Source organism: Chiroxiphia lanceolata, chromosome 2 (genome assembly GCF_009829145.1).
Source record: "Chiroxiphia lanceolata isolate bChiLan1 chromosome 2, bChiLan1.pri, whole genome shotgun sequence".
Lineage (NCBI taxonomy): Eukaryota > Metazoa > Chordata > Aves > Passeriformes > Pipridae > Chiroxiphia > Chiroxiphia lanceolata.
Window position 1 is genome coordinate 89,232,490 of NC_045638.1, and position 18,171 is coordinate 89,250,660.

General features: G+C 45.9%; 2 protein-coding genes across 6 annotated transcripts in view; one reads left to right on the top strand and one right to left on the bottom strand.

Annotated features, from left to right (window-relative positions):
- GDPD4 (glycerophosphodiester phosphodiesterase domain containing 4) overlaps window positions 1-1,101 on the top strand; it is a 28,799-nt gene extending 27,698 nt beyond the window's left edge. For both annotated transcript variants that reach the window (XM_032679084.1, XM_032679085.1), the window contains one exon: window positions 66-1,101. In XM_032679084.1, the coding sequence (XP_032534975.1) occupies window positions 66-97 (32 nt within the window). In that variant the 3' untranslated portion in view covers window positions 98-1,101. The remainder of the gene's footprint in view (window positions 1-65) is intronic.
- A 2,669-nt stretch (window positions 1,102-3,770) lies between these two features.
- The window catches only part of MYO7A (myosin VIIA), a 101,038-nt gene continuing 86,637 nt past the window's right edge, over window positions 3,771-18,171 (bottom strand). For 3 of the 4 annotated variants that reach the window (XM_032679081.1, XM_032679082.1, XM_032679080.1), the window contains 18 exons: window positions 17,559-17,729; window positions 16,466-16,583; window positions 16,037-16,163; window positions 15,755-15,924; window positions 15,465-15,655; window positions 14,784-14,908; window positions 13,874-14,031; window positions 12,644-12,797; window positions 12,374-12,529; window positions 11,864-11,969; window positions 10,048-10,161; window positions 8,880-8,967; window positions 8,002-8,108; window positions 7,617-7,802; window positions 6,656-6,772; window positions 5,696-5,779; window positions 5,185-5,304; window positions 3,771-4,511 (listed from right to left, as the gene is read on the bottom strand). In XM_032679081.1, the coding sequence (XP_032534972.1) occupies window positions 4,422-4,511; window positions 5,185-5,304; window positions 5,696-5,779; window positions 6,656-6,772; window positions 7,617-7,802; window positions 8,002-8,108; window positions 8,880-8,967; window positions 10,048-10,161; window positions 11,864-11,969; window positions 12,374-12,529; window positions 12,644-12,797; window positions 13,874-14,031; window positions 14,784-14,908; window positions 15,465-15,655; window positions 15,755-15,924; window positions 16,037-16,163; window positions 16,466-16,583; window positions 17,559-17,729 (2,382 nt within the window). In that variant the 3' untranslated portion in view covers window positions 3,771-4,421. The remainder of the gene's footprint in view (window positions 4,512-5,184; window positions 5,305-5,695; window positions 5,780-6,655; window positions 6,773-7,616; window positions 7,803-8,001; window positions 8,109-8,879; window positions 8,968-10,047; window positions 10,162-11,863; window positions 11,970-12,373; window positions 12,530-12,643; window positions 12,798-13,873; window positions 14,032-14,783; window positions 14,909-15,464; window positions 15,656-15,754; window positions 15,925-16,036; window positions 16,164-16,465; window positions 16,584-17,558; window positions 17,730-18,171) is intronic. The other variant, XM_032679083.1, reaches the window with a different exon arrangement.

The window sequence follows — 18,171 nt, forward strand, 5'->3', positions numbered from 1 at the left end:
TTGCTCACGATGGCTGTCAAAGCAAATGCAGTTGTATTGGTAGCTCATTGTGTCCCTTTTTCCAGAGCTCAGTGACATGCCTGCCGTCCTGGCCTGACATGGGCAGAGAGGGGACGTGGACCTGACATCCCAATGAGACTGGGTAGACCAGCTGTGGGGGGCTCAGATCTACCTGATGAGGAGGAACCATTTGCCTTCGTGCCTCTGCTGGAGATGAGCACCAGCCTGTCTCTCCTACAGCTTTTCTCAGATTCCTGTGCCTGGCAGGGATCCCTGGGGTGTAGGAGAGCACAGATGGAGCTGCAGCCACGAAGAAACTGTGCGCCATGGTGAGATGCAGCAACTACATGGGAGCCACTATTTACCCCTGAGACCATTGGCGTCCCATAGGGCAATCATTCCTGCTGTGTGTAAGCCTTCGTTTCCACAGCTGTGTTTAACACATGCTGCAAACATCTGAGCATCCTGCGGTTCTCCTCATTCACAGCTGCCCAGGTTTCTCCTATCAGATCGGCCTCTTCTCCACACACTACCTCCCTCCCTCTCTCCCTCCTTGCAGGTCTCCTCCTCCCCCAAGAGCACACTCGCCCCACCACGATGGTCAGGTGCTGCTGCCTGGGTCAATAGGATCTGTACCTTTCTGTAATGCAGGCAGAGGCAGCTTTGGTTTTCCTTTTCCTCACTCTGGCCCTGCCATAGACCCTAACAAGACAGTCTCTTCCCCTTGGCTGTGGGTGAGGGCACAACTTTACCATGGGGCTGAAGGACGACTTGGTGCCTTGACCAGGTAGCTACTGAGACTATGACACACCACTTTTGTTCAGAAAGATTGAGCTGCGTGTGAACTGGTACCACCAAGTGTCCTGTTTGGTTTTCCTTTGGGAAGGCCTGTATACCTGTACAACACCCCAGGATTTATTTGGATTTTCATTTCTCCCAGGGGCTGCTGCCACACAGTGGGGAGGGGGGTCCATGCCCTGCTCTGTAAGGGGGATGTAAGCATCTCTCAGGTTTAAGCCATAACTTTCTACTTGAACAGATAATAAGGATACATTTTTTGTAAATTGCAAGTGCTGTTTTAAATACATTTTAGCTCTCCTATCCTGTTCTGTTCTTATTTTGGCAAACTGTGAAAGAAAATAGTAGTCTTTACTGGATTCAGGCTATAGACAATTTCTCACACATGAGCCTTTTGTTAAATAAAGTTATTACAAGTGAATTGTGACAGGGAAGCATTAGGTTTCAGAGTTATCTGTGCTGAGAAGCACTCAAACCTTTCCAAGTTGCAATTTTGGAGTATTTTGGAGGCTAGAAAAGCAAAAAAGAAGCATCTGCCCTTGAAAAAGGGATAAAGGGCTGATGGGTTATTGTAGAGCAGCTACAGATCTATGAAGCATGGAGAAAGGATGGTGTTAAATCCCATTCCCCATGCCCCACATGCATAGCTGGTTCATAACTTTTTGTGGATACCACTTATGTGGAGGTATGTCAGCAGCAAAAATAGGAGAAGGGGAGTGTGGGTTGATTGTGGGTTCCTGAGCCTGTCCCTTGGTGTTCAAGTGAGGGACTTGGCTGTGGTCCCTCAACTGCTGCTTTTAATATGTATTGGGAAAAGCCACCTCAATGCACTTTGATCCATGTATCCAGATGCTGCTTGGCCATTATGCAGTGGTAATTCCCTGTACTCACCTTCCTCATTCTCACCAGCCTTGCCCAGACAGAGCCTGGCCTATTAGACCTGATCTCCTTTAATGGCCTTGCACTGTCACATCTCAGCTACTATTTTTGTTGCTTCACAGCTAGCAGGGTCTGGCAACCTTGTTAGGCACATGGCTGGTAGTCTGACTCCCACACACAAACTTTTCACCCAGCACTTCCTACATCCAGTGATTCAGCTCAAAACTAGTTGAAAGATCCACCATTTTCACAGAAGATGAGCAATGGAGACTCCCCAGGATTCAGTGGTTTTTACCCCAAAATAAAAGATTTCAACTAGTTTCCAGTCCGGGCACACTGATGGTTTGCTCCTCGTTGCTTGATATGTTCACCAGGAGTTCCACTTAGCAAAGAGAAGTCTTGTCCACAAGAAGAATCCAGGAGCCTTGAGCCCACCTTTCCCTGTGGAGATGCCACCAAAACCACACAGTGCAGGACAGCCTCCCAAAAGCCACTTGATGCTTTTTAATTAGAGTATTTCACTTGGACATATGTTTTTCATCTTACATTGCTTGGTGTGAATACAAAGATGCCAGCAGATGCTAATACATATGACACACAGGCACACATATACAGAGTCCTGGCATCCCCCAAAATGGTGGAGTGCACGGGAGGCCAACAGAGCTGTAAGTGGAGGGATGAGGGTGGTGTCAGTGGAAAGATGAGCCAGGACAGCTCTGGAAAACAGTGCTGTGATGCATCATCTGCTGCGTGCGATGTGGGAGGTAGGGATGGCTGGAGACTCACAAAGAGCAATGATAGTGGTGGTGATGATGGGCGCGTGTCTAAGGACAGGTGGGATCCCAGGGACAGCTGAAGAAGGGGGAGAAATATCAGAGATGCATGGTAAGAAGGCAGCTTGGCTCCCAGTGTAGCCTTGGCTGGTGTAACTACGCTCCCATTACCAGCGTGCCTTGGGTAGGGGATGGTGGAGGAAGGGGATCTCTTAGCAGCCCTGTCTGGCTGGTGAATGTCTCCATATAGCATCTCATTCACTTTGATGGAGCAACCAAGGTCCTAAGTCACTGCTGCATCCCAGGTGGATGTCACAGTCCTTGAGGGCTGGGAGGCAGTGCTGCCAGTTCTGCCTAGCACACCATGGTGTTAGAGAGCTGAGCCCAGCTGAGCTTAACAGAACATGTCCCTACAAGATGGACTTCTGTGAAAGCAGTCAAACTCAGCCCAATGGACAGGACCAAGACAGGTCTCCCACATCTACTGAGATCCACTCAGTGATAGTGACATCAGCACCAGATCTTGGTGGACAATTGTCACCTCTCCTGATGCCCCACACCCAGCCATATGCTCCTTTGAAGCCTGTATTTTGGAAAGGCACCCCCAGGCTTCTTCCCCTGCATCCTCGCAGACATAACGTGGGTTCAGCCTCCTCTCTGCCAGCAGGTCCCATCTCTGCTCCAGAGCAGGCTGGTCTGCACTGAGTGGTGTTGGGTGGAAGATGGGACAAAGAGCCAGCAGCTTAGTACAGCGAATTAAAGATAGAGAAAAGCCCACAGAAAAGAAGGGTCTGCCCTTCCGGTTCAGGTTCAGCTGGGACTCATAAAGAGCTGCTTTATACAGCAACACACACAAAAGCACAATAAAATCATCAGCTGTTACAAACCCAATGACCAAGTTCATGTTTGAATTACAGTTCAACATAGGCTTGGCCTCAGTCTTCCAAATTTGGAGTCTTCAAAACCTCTATATCCACATTGAAGCTTGCAGTAGAAGTCCTCCTAGGGTTAATTTTTCTGGGCACGGGGGCAAAAGGAGATAATTCATCTTCCAAGCTTCACTTCCAGCTGAGCCCTTAAGCTGGGAAAGATGCGCCTTACTCAGCCACTGGCAGTTATGGCTCTTGGGGAATCCCTGGGCGAGGGACTGTTCTGCAGGTTGCTCTCAGCCCCGAGGCAGAATCCAGATACCGGCACAAAATGCAGGATTATTTTTTTTCCTTTTTAATATTTTAAAAAATAAATAGAAGAAGAAACAAAATTTTAAAATTTGTTCTTTAAATATTTCCAGCATTGCACAGACAGCACTTTAATATTCTAGCCTGTTCAATCAGTAGTTTATTTATTCTGATTCCTAGTTAAAATGTGCTCCTCCCAGCCTGCTTTTTCTTTCTGTCCTTCTTAAGAACACAACATATTCTTTTGTAATGACAAAAAAACCAAGCCCTGCAGTGTTCATTTGACATCTTTCCAGCATGGAGCAGGGCTCTGTTATTCCTCTTCAAACCTGAAGTTCCCAGAACCTTACCAAAAATCTGTTAGCATCCTAATAGCTCTCATATTTAAGAAGAAAACCAAACAAAAACAAAGCAAGCCACACACACACACAAACACACACAAATCCTCTTCCAAGAGCCTTTGCGATGCCAACCATTGGGTTCAGGCAAACCCTGGAGTGTTTTTGCTCAGTCACTCTCTGAGAGAGGTGGCGTCCCCTGGAAATCTTTGAGATGTAAGATGGAGTCGGGATGCAGGGAGAAGAAGGAGAATGGGAGGTCAGAGATAGTCATCTTCGCTGGAAGGGGAGGTGGGATCAGAGCCCTCAAGGTCAGAGTCCAGGGAACTTCCTGATGGTGTTCGGCTCATCTTCCACATCTGAGAGGCAAAGGTTCTCCCCCAGCTGCACGGGTATCCCACAGCCCTCAGCTGGTGAATTAGCGCCATGGCCACCTGCCAGTGGCTTCTCGCAGTTCACTTGCTACCCTTTGCACTCCTCTGTTTGCTCATGGCTGTTAGCATCTGGCTGATGTACGAGGTCAAAAGATCATCCATCTTGTACCCCTGAGGAGGACAGAGAAGATGTTACCTGCCTTTAGAGTACAGTTTACAGTCACTTGTCCCTCCTGAATACACTGGCTACCAGTTGTTGACTTTCAAGTTTTCAAGTACATTTTGACTTGTTCTACCATTCTCTTTGGGTGAAATGTCACCACCACAAGAACACTGTCCAAACATAATTTGCAGCATCAAGATAGAGGAACTCACTGTCCCAGCATGCTGCTGAGGCTAAGGACATAGGGAACTTTGGATGGGACATGGATTTTCAAATGGCTAACAAATGCTTCAGATTAATAACAATTAATTCAGTAGGAATTTTTATCCTTTGTGCTTTTGTTTCAAGATACTCTAAGAGGAGGTTTGTTGCTGTGACTATTACAAGGGGCAAGTTGGGCAAAGGATCTTGGTAAAAGGGCTCAAGAGTACCCCTTGAGCCCACATCAGCTTTAATGTTTTTTTTCAGTCCAGTGGCAGGGACTGTCCCCTATGCTCCTGACACATCAAGCTTGCTCATACACTGGAAGATGAACCAAATGAGAGCCCTGATTCATTGAGCAGTCCAGAAGAAAAAAAACCCAATCAGGTGCTCTTCTGAGAGACCATTTTCAGCCCAGAGAATCCCTAAGGCACAATCTGCTGCCAGTCAGTATTTGGTCTAATCTTTAACACTCCTTACCAGGGAGGTCTCACAGAGCAGCTTGCTTCCTCTCACCAAGTTGCCAATGGTTATATGGAAGTACGTGTTGCCACTGCTCCAGTTGGAGATCTTGGTGAAGGGGTGAGTGATGAGGATATCCTGGCGGGAACACAAAACTGACACTCAACATGCGAGAGCCTCAACTTTCATGAAGGGCTGTGGGGACATCTCATGTCCCTGTTCACTTTCCATCAAAGCAGACCAAGGATGTCTACCAAGGATGTGATGAGACTCATGGGGATGGCAGTGAAGCAGCATGTGTCTCCTACAGTTACAGTTGATGCTTCCAATACATCTTCTGTTGAAAAAAGCTGGCTGGCTCTGTGTAACAGTGAATTTCTGCCTCCAGAAACTGTTCTGTCTATCCAGCCTTTCTAACTAGGCTTAATGAGAAATCATTAAATTCTGAACATCATGCTCTTTGGGATGACTTCTGAGGGTTTGGGGAATGGGCTCAGGAGCATCTAGTGAAGCCCTCAGTTTTGCTTACCTTGGTTTTGGGATCAATGAGGCTGACTCCATGCTTATTGATGGCAATTAGAAGGATTTCTGGGTAATTTGGCTCTGTAGTTTGCTGTTGGAAATGAGATGAACTGGTTAGAGGATGTGTCAAGCAAAATCAAACCCCTTCCTATTTCCTCACTCCCTATCTTCTGACAGCGCTTGGTGGCCTATTAACTGCTATCCAGTTTATCCTTTAAAGATAAACCTAGAGCTCATCAAGTTATCAGCAATAGTCAGGACTGTCTAGGTAAGTACAGTTTTCCTAAATGTATGATAACCAGTTGCTGAGCTGCTGACAGCATTAAGTTCCTTGTTCCCTTTGGTGGCTTCCCAAAAGTGAAGCCATCTTGCCACTGGCATGGAAGAGCTGGGACAGGCTGAGCAACTCCAGACATCTCCTTTCCTCTTCCAGTCTGTTTGGGGCTCTGCTCCTCCTTATGCAGGCTGATGTGGACCTCCAGGCTAAGACTACACTGCTCTGTTCCCTTCTGGTCTTTACACAGTTTTGCTCAGTTTGGTCATTGAGAAGAGGAAGTTGCAATAAGGTGTCCAGAGTACCTGGACAGACTTCATGACTACTCGCTTCCTTGATGGAAGTCTAGGGCTGGGGTGAGTGGTCATTTGTGATGGGTGCAGACAGATCCCTTGGAAAACCACACATTCCCCTTCGCCTTGGCAAAACAGAGAATGGCTCTTGGCTCCTCAGCAGCACAGATACGAGCAGGGACCCAATGACTGAGACACGCTGAAGTTCTACAATGGTTCTGTCTGTGTAAAGAGGCAGGGCAGCAAAAAAGAGTGTATTTGTCCTTCACTGATGAAGAGTCTCACACTCTTTCCCTGTTTCAGCAGGGTTGTCCCAGTCTGGTTCAGATCTGGAATCCCCCTGTGGTACAGGGCTTACGAGCTTGGCTAAAAGCTATCAGAGAACCCCCAGAGCAGGTACCTTCACTTCAAAGAATGCTGATCCAAATGTAGGCCACTTGAAGATAATCTTTAGAAAGGCAAGCTTGGCTTCTTCTCTTGTTTTGCCTGCGTGCTTGTTGTAGTATGCCACGATGGACTGGAACAAAGAACACAACTGAGATGGAGGGTTTGCACTACCTAGTACCAGGGATGTTTGCAGGGAAGGAGCATCAGTTCCACAGTGAGAGATTCATAGAATAGTTCAGGTTGGAATAGACCTTTTTGAGGTCACCTAGTCCAACTTGTCTGCAATGAGCAGGGCCACATTCCAGTAGACCAGATTGCTCTGAGTCCTGTCCAACCTGACCTTTAGGTTTGGTTCTAGTCTCTGTTCCAATGAACACTTCAAAAAAGTGCTGGCTGGTCACTGGAGCAGGGCCTGAAACCAAGGTAGGTCCTTCTTAGATGAGCTGAGCTGGAAACTCCATTAAAGGGATCATAAGTTTTAATCCTCCAATTAATGCAGCAGAGGAGACTTGAGAGAGATGCTGATAAGCACATAGGAGACAGAAAGGACTTATAAGACTATTTCTTGGCAGTGAGACGCCTCTGATATATTAAGACTAGACCTGTCTGCACATGTGCCACAGCTCTCCTTGTGTAAAGCAGGGAGAATTACTCCTCCACTCAGTAGTCTGCATTAAATGACAGACCTTTACACAAGACTATCTCTCATCATGTGTCCATATGGCATTGCATCCACCACCACAGCTACAGTCGCAGGACAAAGAAAACCCAGGGCATGCACGTGTATGCAAACATGAATGTACAATTTCTCCTCTTGGTGATGCCAGGGAGGCTGAAGCTCTTCTATGGCTCAAGAGGGACCATGGGCCACTCATTCTGGCAGTCCAACTTCAACGCTGAATGTCAGATGACTCAGACAAGAGACTGGGCTTCCCCCAGCCAGTCCTGGCATATGAATCAAGCTGCTGGTTTACCCTTTTCCAGTCATCTGGAGAGAGCTGCCGGATGAGGTCCTGAGGCACCAGCTCCTTCAGGAGCTTGGGGATGCTGGGGAAATAGGACTTGTCATCCTCAAACTTCACCCGGTAGATGAGAGCCGCCAGCTGCAGGACCTCTTCCCGTGTGCACTTGTGGTAGCCGCGCAGGTACTTTGGTAACTCCTGCATGGAGGAAAGAACAAATGAGAGAGAGAGGGGATGCCCATGGACCTTCATCCTCAGATGTTTAATGGAGTTTGTGGAGGTGTCCAGCCCCTCGTTAAGAGGCTGTGCCCTGGGAACATCTGCAGATGGACAATGTCTTTGCAACCCCTCCTAATCCCTCCCAAGTCTTCACTGGTATTGCAGAGTCCTGGAGTACCTGGTAATAGTGGAAGATTGAGTCTGCCATCGAGTCTTTTCCAGGCATTGTGTTGGTCCACAGTTTTTTCATGAAGAACACTTGGTAGGTGAGGGAAGGCACTATACCTGTTGAAGAGAAGCAGGAATATAGGAGCAATGGTGTGAATACCAGCTGACAATCAGTGTCTGCAAGCCAGCGGTGCCCATGCGCCATCAAAACCTGCAGGGACAGGGGCACTCACAAGGCCAAATGGGCTCTGACCTTGCAGATGAAACCACATCACTGCCATGCAAAGCTTTAATAAAATGGAAAGAACTGCCTGGGTTCACTTGCACTATTGTACTTCAGTGATAGTGCTCAAGCCTAAAACAGGATAGAGGAATTGTACCCTGGAGGCACCCATGTCTTGCAGCCACTGAAAAATTCAGCAGAGCTGCAGCCAGTTCCATCGTGGATGTGGTCAGTGAGGTGAGGTGAATCCCACCATTAAACCTTCCTGCAGGCAGTTCCTGGAGAGCTGCCCGCCAGCAGGCACTCCTCACAGGGGCAAGGACTAGCCCTGGAGAAGAGGTTTTGCTGCTCTTGGACGGACCACCTCTCAGGTGATGTCCCCCAGGGATGGTGCAGACAGCACACCCACATCAGTGTGGCCCAACAGATCACAAAATAACAAAATCATTAAGGTTGGAAAAGACCTCTAAAACCATTGAGTCCAGGTGCACCACTAAATCATGTCCCTAAGCACCACATCTACATGTTTTATGAACACTTCCAGAGACAGTGATTCCACCACTTCCCTGGGCAGTCTATTCCAGTGCTTATGGCAGACTGTATGGTCAATGTGGTCTGGAGGGCGGTAGAAGGGCTGTGTGTGACCCATAATGAAAAAAAGTTACCATCTTTTGCTGGTCTTGCTTTCTTTATCCAGTCTGTCAAGTGTCTCACAAAGTCAAAGAAGAAATCTCCCTCGGGCACGCTGATGACCTGGGGGACACAGCACAATGGTCACAAAGGCTGAGAAGGAGAATCACAGAATATCCTGAGTTGGAAGGGACCCATATGGATCATCAAAGTCCAAGTCCTGGCACAGCACAGGACACCCTAAGAATCACACCATGTGCCTGAGAGCATTGTCCAAATGTTTCTTGAACTCTGTCAGGCTTGGTGCTGTGACCACTTCCCTGGGGAGCCTGTTCCACTGCCCAGTTACCCTCTGGGTGAAGAACCTTTTCTTATATCCAATCCAAACCTTCACTGACACAGCTTCACACCATTTCCTCTGGCCCTGTCACTGATCACTAGGCAGAAGAGATCAGTGTCTGCCCCTCCACTTCACCTCATGAGGAAGTTGTAGACCATGATGAGGTCTCCCTTCAGTCTCCTCTTTTCCAAGCTGAATGAACCAAGTGACCTCAGCTGCTCCTCTTATGTCTCCCCCTCTAAACCCTTCACTATCTTTGTAGTTCGCCTTTGGATCCTCTCTAACAGTTTTATGTCCTTCTTATACTGTGGTGCCCAAAACAAGTGGCAAGACGTCACAGGCAGGGTTGGCTATTGCCCCATCTCCTGTAGTTGTTGCTCACGGTTTTGTGCTGGTTACACTGATGTATTACAAAGTGCTGATGTGAGAAAGCCACTGCCAGCACTTTGCTTCAGGCTCTGTGTCTAATTTCATACATTACTCCTTATTGCAGCTTCTTGTTTCACCAGAACAATTCCTTTCCCTTCCTGATGACTATCTCCATAGATTTCTCCCAGTTGCCAGAGGCAGCTCTAAGCTGCACATTTTTCTTATTTAGTCCTTTCTTATAAAGCCAACTCAGTAGCAGCCTAGGAGAGTTCTGCCTATCACTGTGTTAAGTCCTTCAGGGAGATTGCTGTAAGTCAGAGCTGTGGGATTCCAAACCTCACCTGTATCAGGTTGGATCTGACTTAGAAATGCCACACAGCTTGTAGAGAAATGCTTCTCACCAGATAGCTCTGGCTCCACCAATGGGTACTGAGTGGCAGGTGGGTAACTGTGAGTATTTCAGGGCTACTTCAGCCTCTGGGTGGGTCACTCACCTTATCAGAGATTTTGACGAAGAGGCTGAAGCCCTCAGAGGACTTTAGGAGCAGCCTATTAGAGATGTTCTGGCAGAAGTCCTTGGCTTTTGTGCTGGACTCCACTTCAAATGCCTACAAAGAAAGGAAGACCCTCACCACTGCTATCTCAAGATTAATTTTCACTTTATGCTCTCTTTGAGGAGCTCTAGGCACACATGCACAGAGGGATTTAGATGCCCACCACTAATGAAATCAGTGACATTGTGACTTGTAGTTTGGGGCATGGGAAGGGATGCCTGCAGAAGTTCTGTCATGCTACTGCTGCACCATTGTGCTTTTTAATGTTTTATCTATATCCTGTGCTCGCTTATCAAGGTCTCCCCAGGCAATGTAAGAGATTTTTCTCATCTAACAGGGAAGACTCAGAACTATTTTCCTGGGGGGAAGAGGGTGTGGGAAAGAGAGAGTGAGATACCTCCAAGCTGATTTGTCCCAACTGTCTCTCCATTGATGATGAGGAGATCAGATGACTGGCTTAGACTAAATGCCTGGCTTCTAGATAGCTGAATAAAGGGAAAATGACTCCTCCTTTATGGATATCTATGGATGATATATCTAAAGTATGGGATATCTAAAGGACTGTCCCACCTCCATGCACATCCCAGTCCTGGTTTTGCCTTTTGAGCTGTGCTCAGCATTTACATTGCCTCAATTTTGCTCTGCCCACTTAGAGAGATTCAGTTCATAGGAATTCAAGCTTCTGACCACCACAAGCACGACTGTGTTAGCCTGAATCACCAAACCACCAGGACTCATGTTCTACATCCCACAAGAGTCCAATCTGGAGCTCAGTGTCCAGCAGCACTTCAGTGTAGATGCACGTTGCACTGGAACGATGCTAATCTGCCAGGCCACCTGGTGGTTTCCATGGCCAAATGGATCACAGCAAACCCATCCAAGTGCAGAAGTCCCCACTGCTTCCTTCTACTTGCTCTCACACCGATGCATGTGTATAAAGCAGTGCCATGCTCATAGCTGCTCATGTCAGGAAAAAATACTCAAAATGATGAGAAACCTCAACAGTTCTCTCAACTCTCCATTAGAGATAAACAAGGGCACGCACAGCTGCTGGAGAGGAATCATCCTTTTCCTTCCATGGGTGTGGACTGCTTTACACAAAAACTCACTTGGAAATACAGGAATTTAGTTGTACCCAAGGGCATGAGGGAAGAGAGAGAGATCTGAGCCTCACAGGAAGACTAATCAGTAGCACGAGATAGCGGTATCTGCAAGGACATGCCTATCTGCTCTGGCATCAATATAAGTAGCTGCCTTATTAGCACATAAGATGCTTAATGAGAGGTTCCTGAGTTCAGGTATGATTTCTGTGTCATCTCAGGTCAGAAGGTATAATTTCAGTCACCTACTTGCCAGTGCTGTAATAGTCTGCCCAGTAGCCAGGGAGCCCCGTCATAGTACCCCACTGGGTATAGCAGGGTCGACAATATATGTTGGTTGAGGCTCCAGATAGTTGTTATCCAAGGCTTCTGAACCAATGCAATTGAATGGATGTACCCACCCAGTCTCCTTCGTTCTGAGGTCCTACTGTAAAACCTCCAATGAACACCAGCCCAGCACCCTATCTTGAAAAACATGAATTGCAGCAAATCAGAATGGACAAGGATGGGTTTTCTTTGTAATGCTTTGGCCCAGAGCCTTCTGGAAAGGCTGAGCTTTTCTGAATTAGAACCAATATTAGCCCTTTCTGAGATTTTAATAAGAAAATTGACAGCCATCCAGACAGAAAAGAAGAATTTCCTCCTCCTCCATTTACCTCATCGGTGTCATCAGGGAAATAAACCTTATGGAAAATTTGGGTGGTTTTGTGTTGAATGGCTTCCACTTCTACCAGATGAGGCGGGTATTTCCTGGATCCATTCCTGCAAAACAAGAGGCAGCGTCACATCATCATCAAAGCAAGAATTACTTGTTTAAATTTTCCATTTTAATACGTATTATTTTTGAGTAACTTCAGCTACTTTCTTAATATTAGTGTGTTTTTCCCCTTAAAAGAAGAAAGAAAAAATTTGATGGGGAATGTGTATTTGCTTAGATTGTAGATTATTTCATTGGACCTGGACAAAGTTGATTCATCTCTATTTTTCTACACAGTTTATCAGCAACATTCTCCACTCGATGTCCCTTTCAATCAGCTTGGTGGAATATAGAGAGAGGCTGTGTACTTTCACTGTTCCCCCAGTCACCAAAATATCTCCTAGTTGTATTTTCTTACACATATTTGGATGTTGTAGTACAGTCAGGACTAGGTCTTTCGGTGCCATACCTCAGGGCTTTCTGGAGTCTCTGGATGCAGTCTGTTGCCAAGGGATGATGTTTCCGGGATTGCAGGAACCTCTGGACATGCGGCAGGAGGATGTTACTTGGAGGGAAAAGGCCTGTACACAACCACAATAACTCCCAGCCTTTCTCTTCACTGTATCTACACAAGGAGAGACCCAGGAGGAATAACATCACTCATGGCATGGACACTTTATGTCTGCTTTGCCCAACACGGGCTAGTGCATTTGGGACAAGGGGAACAAAGAGCCTGTACTTGATGTGGTTGTCTGTGAGCTGCTTGAGGGTCTGGCAGTAGATTTCATCCTTCAGGGGTTCCGCTTTCAAGGCACCTTCAAATATTTGGTCTGTCAGCTCATTGACTGAGCGGGTCCTTTTGGATGGGTAGTCACCCATATACTTCAGCACTGGTGGGGGTAGGAGTCAAGGATCAGCTCACTGGGATATTTGGGGAAGCCCCTCTGCTGATGACGTGGTTAAAAACATCCTAACATGACTACATGACTGCAATTTGGTGGAGGGGGCACAGTGTATGGTAAAGACTTTAAACTGCTTTAGAAGATGTCCAGCAAGCTAATTTAAAACATTGATTGTTTTGGAGTTGGGATATGTAGACATAAGAAAGTTGTGTGTGATCATGTGTTACCTGATCACAGGTACAGGCACCACTGTAAAAGACCAGATTTTCAGCTAGTGTCAGATACCAGTGGAGCTGCAGCAACATAAACCAAATGACAGCCTTCACCATCATGCATATTGCAACTATTCTGCATGAGAAGAGACCACAGTTTTAAAAATTAACATTTATGACACAACAAGACGAAAAGCACAGAAATGCAAATGTCCCCATTTTTTTTCCTTTTCTTTTAACTTCTCCTATTATTATTTGCTAATAAGAGGAAACCAGTGGTAGCAGCAATAGTGTGCTATTAATCAGTAACAAGTTTATACCAACGGAACTATTCAAACCACAAAGTTTGAATCCTAGAGCGAAGTCCCATCAGAGCGAAGTCCCGTCAAAAAAATAAAGGCTTCAACAGATTGGATCTATGGTTGCACTTAGCTCTTCTCTCCCATGCTGTGTGCCTTCTGCCAAGTAAGAGATATTCAGACATCAAACTCTGTCCCCAAGGCCATGTGGATGGTCTGCATCCACACTGATTAGGGCTGTGGCCTTCCACAGCAGATGCATTTTGCAGAAATTCAGCTGAAGCAAGCCAGAACAGAGTGAGTGTGGACCAGTAGGACTCAGTAACTTGTTCCGTATTCCTTATTTATTAAGAACTAGACGCACCTCAGATCTCAGCGATACTTGAGTACAGATCTATGGCTCAGACACATCTCCAAGACTATGACATGGTCCAAAAGCTGTTAAGAGGGACCACAAACCTTTCCATGGGCTTTGCTTGGGGCCTTAAAGAGCTTGATTCACCCTTTGCCCATCAGACCTGTTGCCCAAGGGCTCTCCCAAGCAGAGGAAGGATATCAATGAAGGCCATGCAGGCTTCTTGGGATAGCTCCTCGCTGCCCAGGATCTTCTTCAGCAGTGGCTGTTTGATGGGCTCACGGGTGTAGCACCACAGCTTGTCCTTTCCACGGCTCTTGGTGATCATGACTCGGCTGAGGGTGTGCTTGGGAGGTGGCCTGGCAGGAAATGCAAAGCAAGAAGTGGAAAGATTACAGGGATAAAAGGGACAGCTTGTGGCCAATGTTTCACCTAGGAAGGTTGCTTGCAGCACCTGGCTAATGAACTCTTACACCAAATGGGACTTGACAATTTAGCAAGTATCCAGCTCCAGTTCTACCCAAAGATAAATATTTGTACTTTCCTAGGGCTCAGAAAAGTCCCTTAAGGACTCTACCCAAGTACTGACACCAAAACAACCTGCCCTATCCCGAAGAGCTTCTAACCACAATAAGAAGGATGATGGCAAAGAATCGTCAGGGCAGCCACACTGAAAGAGTATCACCCAGCAGTACAAGCCTGCCAGGGGAAAATATTCCACAGGATCTGGTCTGCCTGTTTGGATTGCCAGCCCATTCAAACAGGAGTGGGAGTTTTGGTCAGCTGCATTCAGCAGTGGTGCACATTTACATCTTTGAAGCTGAGATGAAAATGCTGGTACCTAATTTAAGTGCTGGCTATATGGTCTAAGTACATCCTCCCACATAATATTAAATTTCACACTGTTACATCTCTGCTTAGAAGAAATCCTTCATAAAACCCTATCTTTGAAAAACATGGCTCAAATGCCATGACCTAAACTGGAGGATGCAGTTATAAAAAGTCACACAATGGGGTATTCAGAGTCTTTTCCAGCAGCAAAATATTCCTGATTCCTAGGCTACCCGCAGATGGATTCCTATAAATTTTGAGGATAGTTTAAAAAAATCACCTAAAATAATCATAGGAAAATTCCTCCAAGGTATATGGCTTTACTTTCTCTTCACTATCTGAAATTGCCATCTGAGAGGTTCTGATAACATCTTGTCGTTGGTCAGGGGTCATTGTGACCAGTGCCTGTGGGATGAAAATTCTCTGTTACTTGGTATATTTGATATAAAATACATCTGATGTATTCAGAGAGAGGAAGCAGATACAAAACAAAAATAACAGTGAGTGAATAAGAATAACCCATCAATTCCAGATAACAGTCAGTAGGAACTGTGCAACTGTCATTTCTCTGTGCCATTCTCAGTTACTAATGCGAGGAATAACAAATGTTTCCATAATGTGGATCATTTCCTAAAGAAGACAATGTACTTTGGATCCTACAGCTCCATACATGAATGCAGTGGTTCCCTCCAACTCCAAATACACCTTTAAGTAATTAGGCCAGCTGGAGTGATTTAGCATGATACATGGATATTCCAAGTCACAGGTTTGTGGTGTTCTAAGTGCCAAGACCAGAAGAAAGGCTGAGATCGCTTTTGCTTTGGACAACTTGTCACCTATCTCATCCACTTTGTTTTCCACCTTACGTTCAGGGAGACTTTGGACAGACCTAAGCACTTCAGGAAGGCTTTGACCTCCTCGAGCATTGTACCAAGTTGTGTAATTCTGTAAAACAGCTTACCACGATCTCCAGTGGAGGCATGGTGACTGTAGGCAAGACATAGACCGAATCAGTTGGGAAATCCCCTCTCTGCTTGGTCCGTTCGTTGAGCCCGTTAGCCCACCCTGAATTCATCACTTGTTCTCCTGTGTCCTGGTCCAGAACTATGAGGTCTCCTTTGAGGAAGCTGAGGAACCCGGATTCTTCTCCTACTGCAAGAAAACCATCCATTGGTTTGAATTTTTTTCCAAACTCTTTAGGAATATTAAATCTATCTATATGTTTACCACTGAGATAGGCTATTTACTTACCAGGGTTTGGGTTGTCTTGGAGAGTGACCACATACTTGGATCGTTTCCTTAGTCCTTCAAGGAAGGTCACCACCAGGTCCCGGATATCCTCTGCATTGTTAGAGGTGAAAGTGTATTCATCGCCTTTAATGGTAGCCAAAGTGAAACTCTGTCCTTGCAGCTTTCCTCCTCTGGGATATATTTTTATGGGAGACATACACGACACTTAATGACATCAAGAGGCAAAGCTTGGAAAAAGGCTGGTTTATGGTGAGATTGCCAGCGAAGTCTATTCCTCCTTACCTGCTGCTTGACACAGCTGTGATCTCTGGGAAAGAGAGCTCTAAGAGAACCTGCTCCTGTTCATCCACAAAGTACACTCCTGTCCAGTTGACAGCTACAATCACATCATTTTTAGGCAGGCTTGGCCCTGTGTTGAAGACAAGGCATACAATCAGCTTATGAAGGGTCTTAGGATACAGAAAATGCATGCCTTTCAAAGAAGGATTCAATGATAAAAAAACCAGTGATTTTTTTGTTTGTTTGTTTGTTTTAGGAAGAGAAATAGTATCAGACTCATAGCCTGAGCTGTTGCTAATCAGGATGCACCAAAAAATAACATATCCAAAAAAGACCAGCTAGATTATCTCCTTCTCATCTGTGGAATCCCTCTCTCTCTTTCATTTTGCTTTAGAGCATCCTGTGCTCTGGGGATGTGCTTTACTGACTCACCTGAGAATTTGAAGGCTTCGTAAAACCGAGAAAACAGCAAAGGCCACTTGAAACGTGCAAAATCCACTACTTCTTCCTTGACCTTTTTTGGGTCTGTTCTCTTTTGAGTATAAATTCCCTACAGAAAAAGCAAACCACAACTAACATGAAGCAAACCCCCACTTAGGGGGTTAGAGAGCAAACAAAATTAATCTATGTAACCTGAAGGTCTTGGAACTAATATTAAAGGAGGTCTCAGTGTATCTAAGGGCCAAATAAAATACTACAGGAACAAGTGATAGTTTGGGCCAAGTCCTGGCCTTTGGTTCCCAGGGAACAATTTGACTTTAATAAGCCTGGGCAAGCATATGGCTGAGATTTGTCTCAGTTGACCTTGGATTTCCCTTTTGGGGGACTTTGGGTCAGCCTTTTGGCTTGACAGTTCTTTAGCTGGAAACTGACACTCAACAGCCCTTAAGCACTTTATGTAGGACATCCTCAGATATTAACACTTCTATACAAAACTGACAGGCCAATGGAGGATGTGCAAGATCCAACTGAATTGCCTCCCTAGGTCTCCATTGACAATTAAGGCGAGGTGAAACTCCAGATACACATGGAGATGTTTACATTTTAGGGATCTTAATCTGAAGGTGGCTCCTGCAGTTAAATGAATGCCAATTATCATGCCAGGATGACCAACCCTATGAATGGTCGCAAGTTGTGGGTAATGAGTTACGGAAGGGGTTGCCATATGAGAGTGTCACAAATGTTCTAATTGAAGTCAGGGAGGTTTTATATAATGCCTGGCACAATAAGGTCCCAACATTACCTGGAGACATGAAAAATCACTGTAATACAACCACAATCCTGTGTAACAAGAATGTCACCCCAGAGATAGCATTTTGCTTCTCACACTGAATCTCTGCATGTTGCTTCTTTCTGTCAGATCTTGCCTCAAAACCTGCAGTAAAGCTAAACGTAGCTAGAACAGACTCTGTCCTTTCTCACTGATTTAGCTTCAGGCCAGGCTAAGTGCTGAGCTATGATGTCTGACATGTTTAAAAGACACAGGAAACTACTGAAGTATGCCATGGTGCTCCACTGTCCCCACCTTTTTATGTGCAGCTATAATGAGCTGAGCCCATTTTTCTACTGTTTTTGACGCTGTGATCTCTCTGTCCGGGATGTAGGATGGAATTAGATTTAGCAGCCTTTCCAGTACCATCTCTGACCCATAGTCCACATAGTATTGCTGGGAAGCCAGTTCTGCCAGATCTTCCTCCTATGGGAGCCAAACAAGCCAAGTTAATGCTTCTACTAGGTCTTCAGAACATCCATCCTCCAACACTCAAGGAGCTCTTTGTGGCAGCTGGATGTACTGCTGCTTCAGTACATGTTGTGGTGATGCTTCCTTTGAACAGAACTCCAGCAGTGCTTTTTGCACATCAAAAGTCCAGGAGACTGACCACTAAAAGCTATGACTAAGGCTTAACATATTCAGTGACTAGCACCACACAACCTCCTCTGTACTGTGTGGGAACACATTTGCCCCAGTCTTTCTTTGCAGATCAGTCTGTCTCTGATGCCTGCAGTCAGCAGTGGATGATTTTGCTATGGTAGACAAAGCTTAGTGATTGAAAACTGCATGTATCCATCACTTCCTACATTTGGGAAGCCCGGCAACTGAAGCACCTGTGCATAATGCAGAACTGTAAAATTTCTTT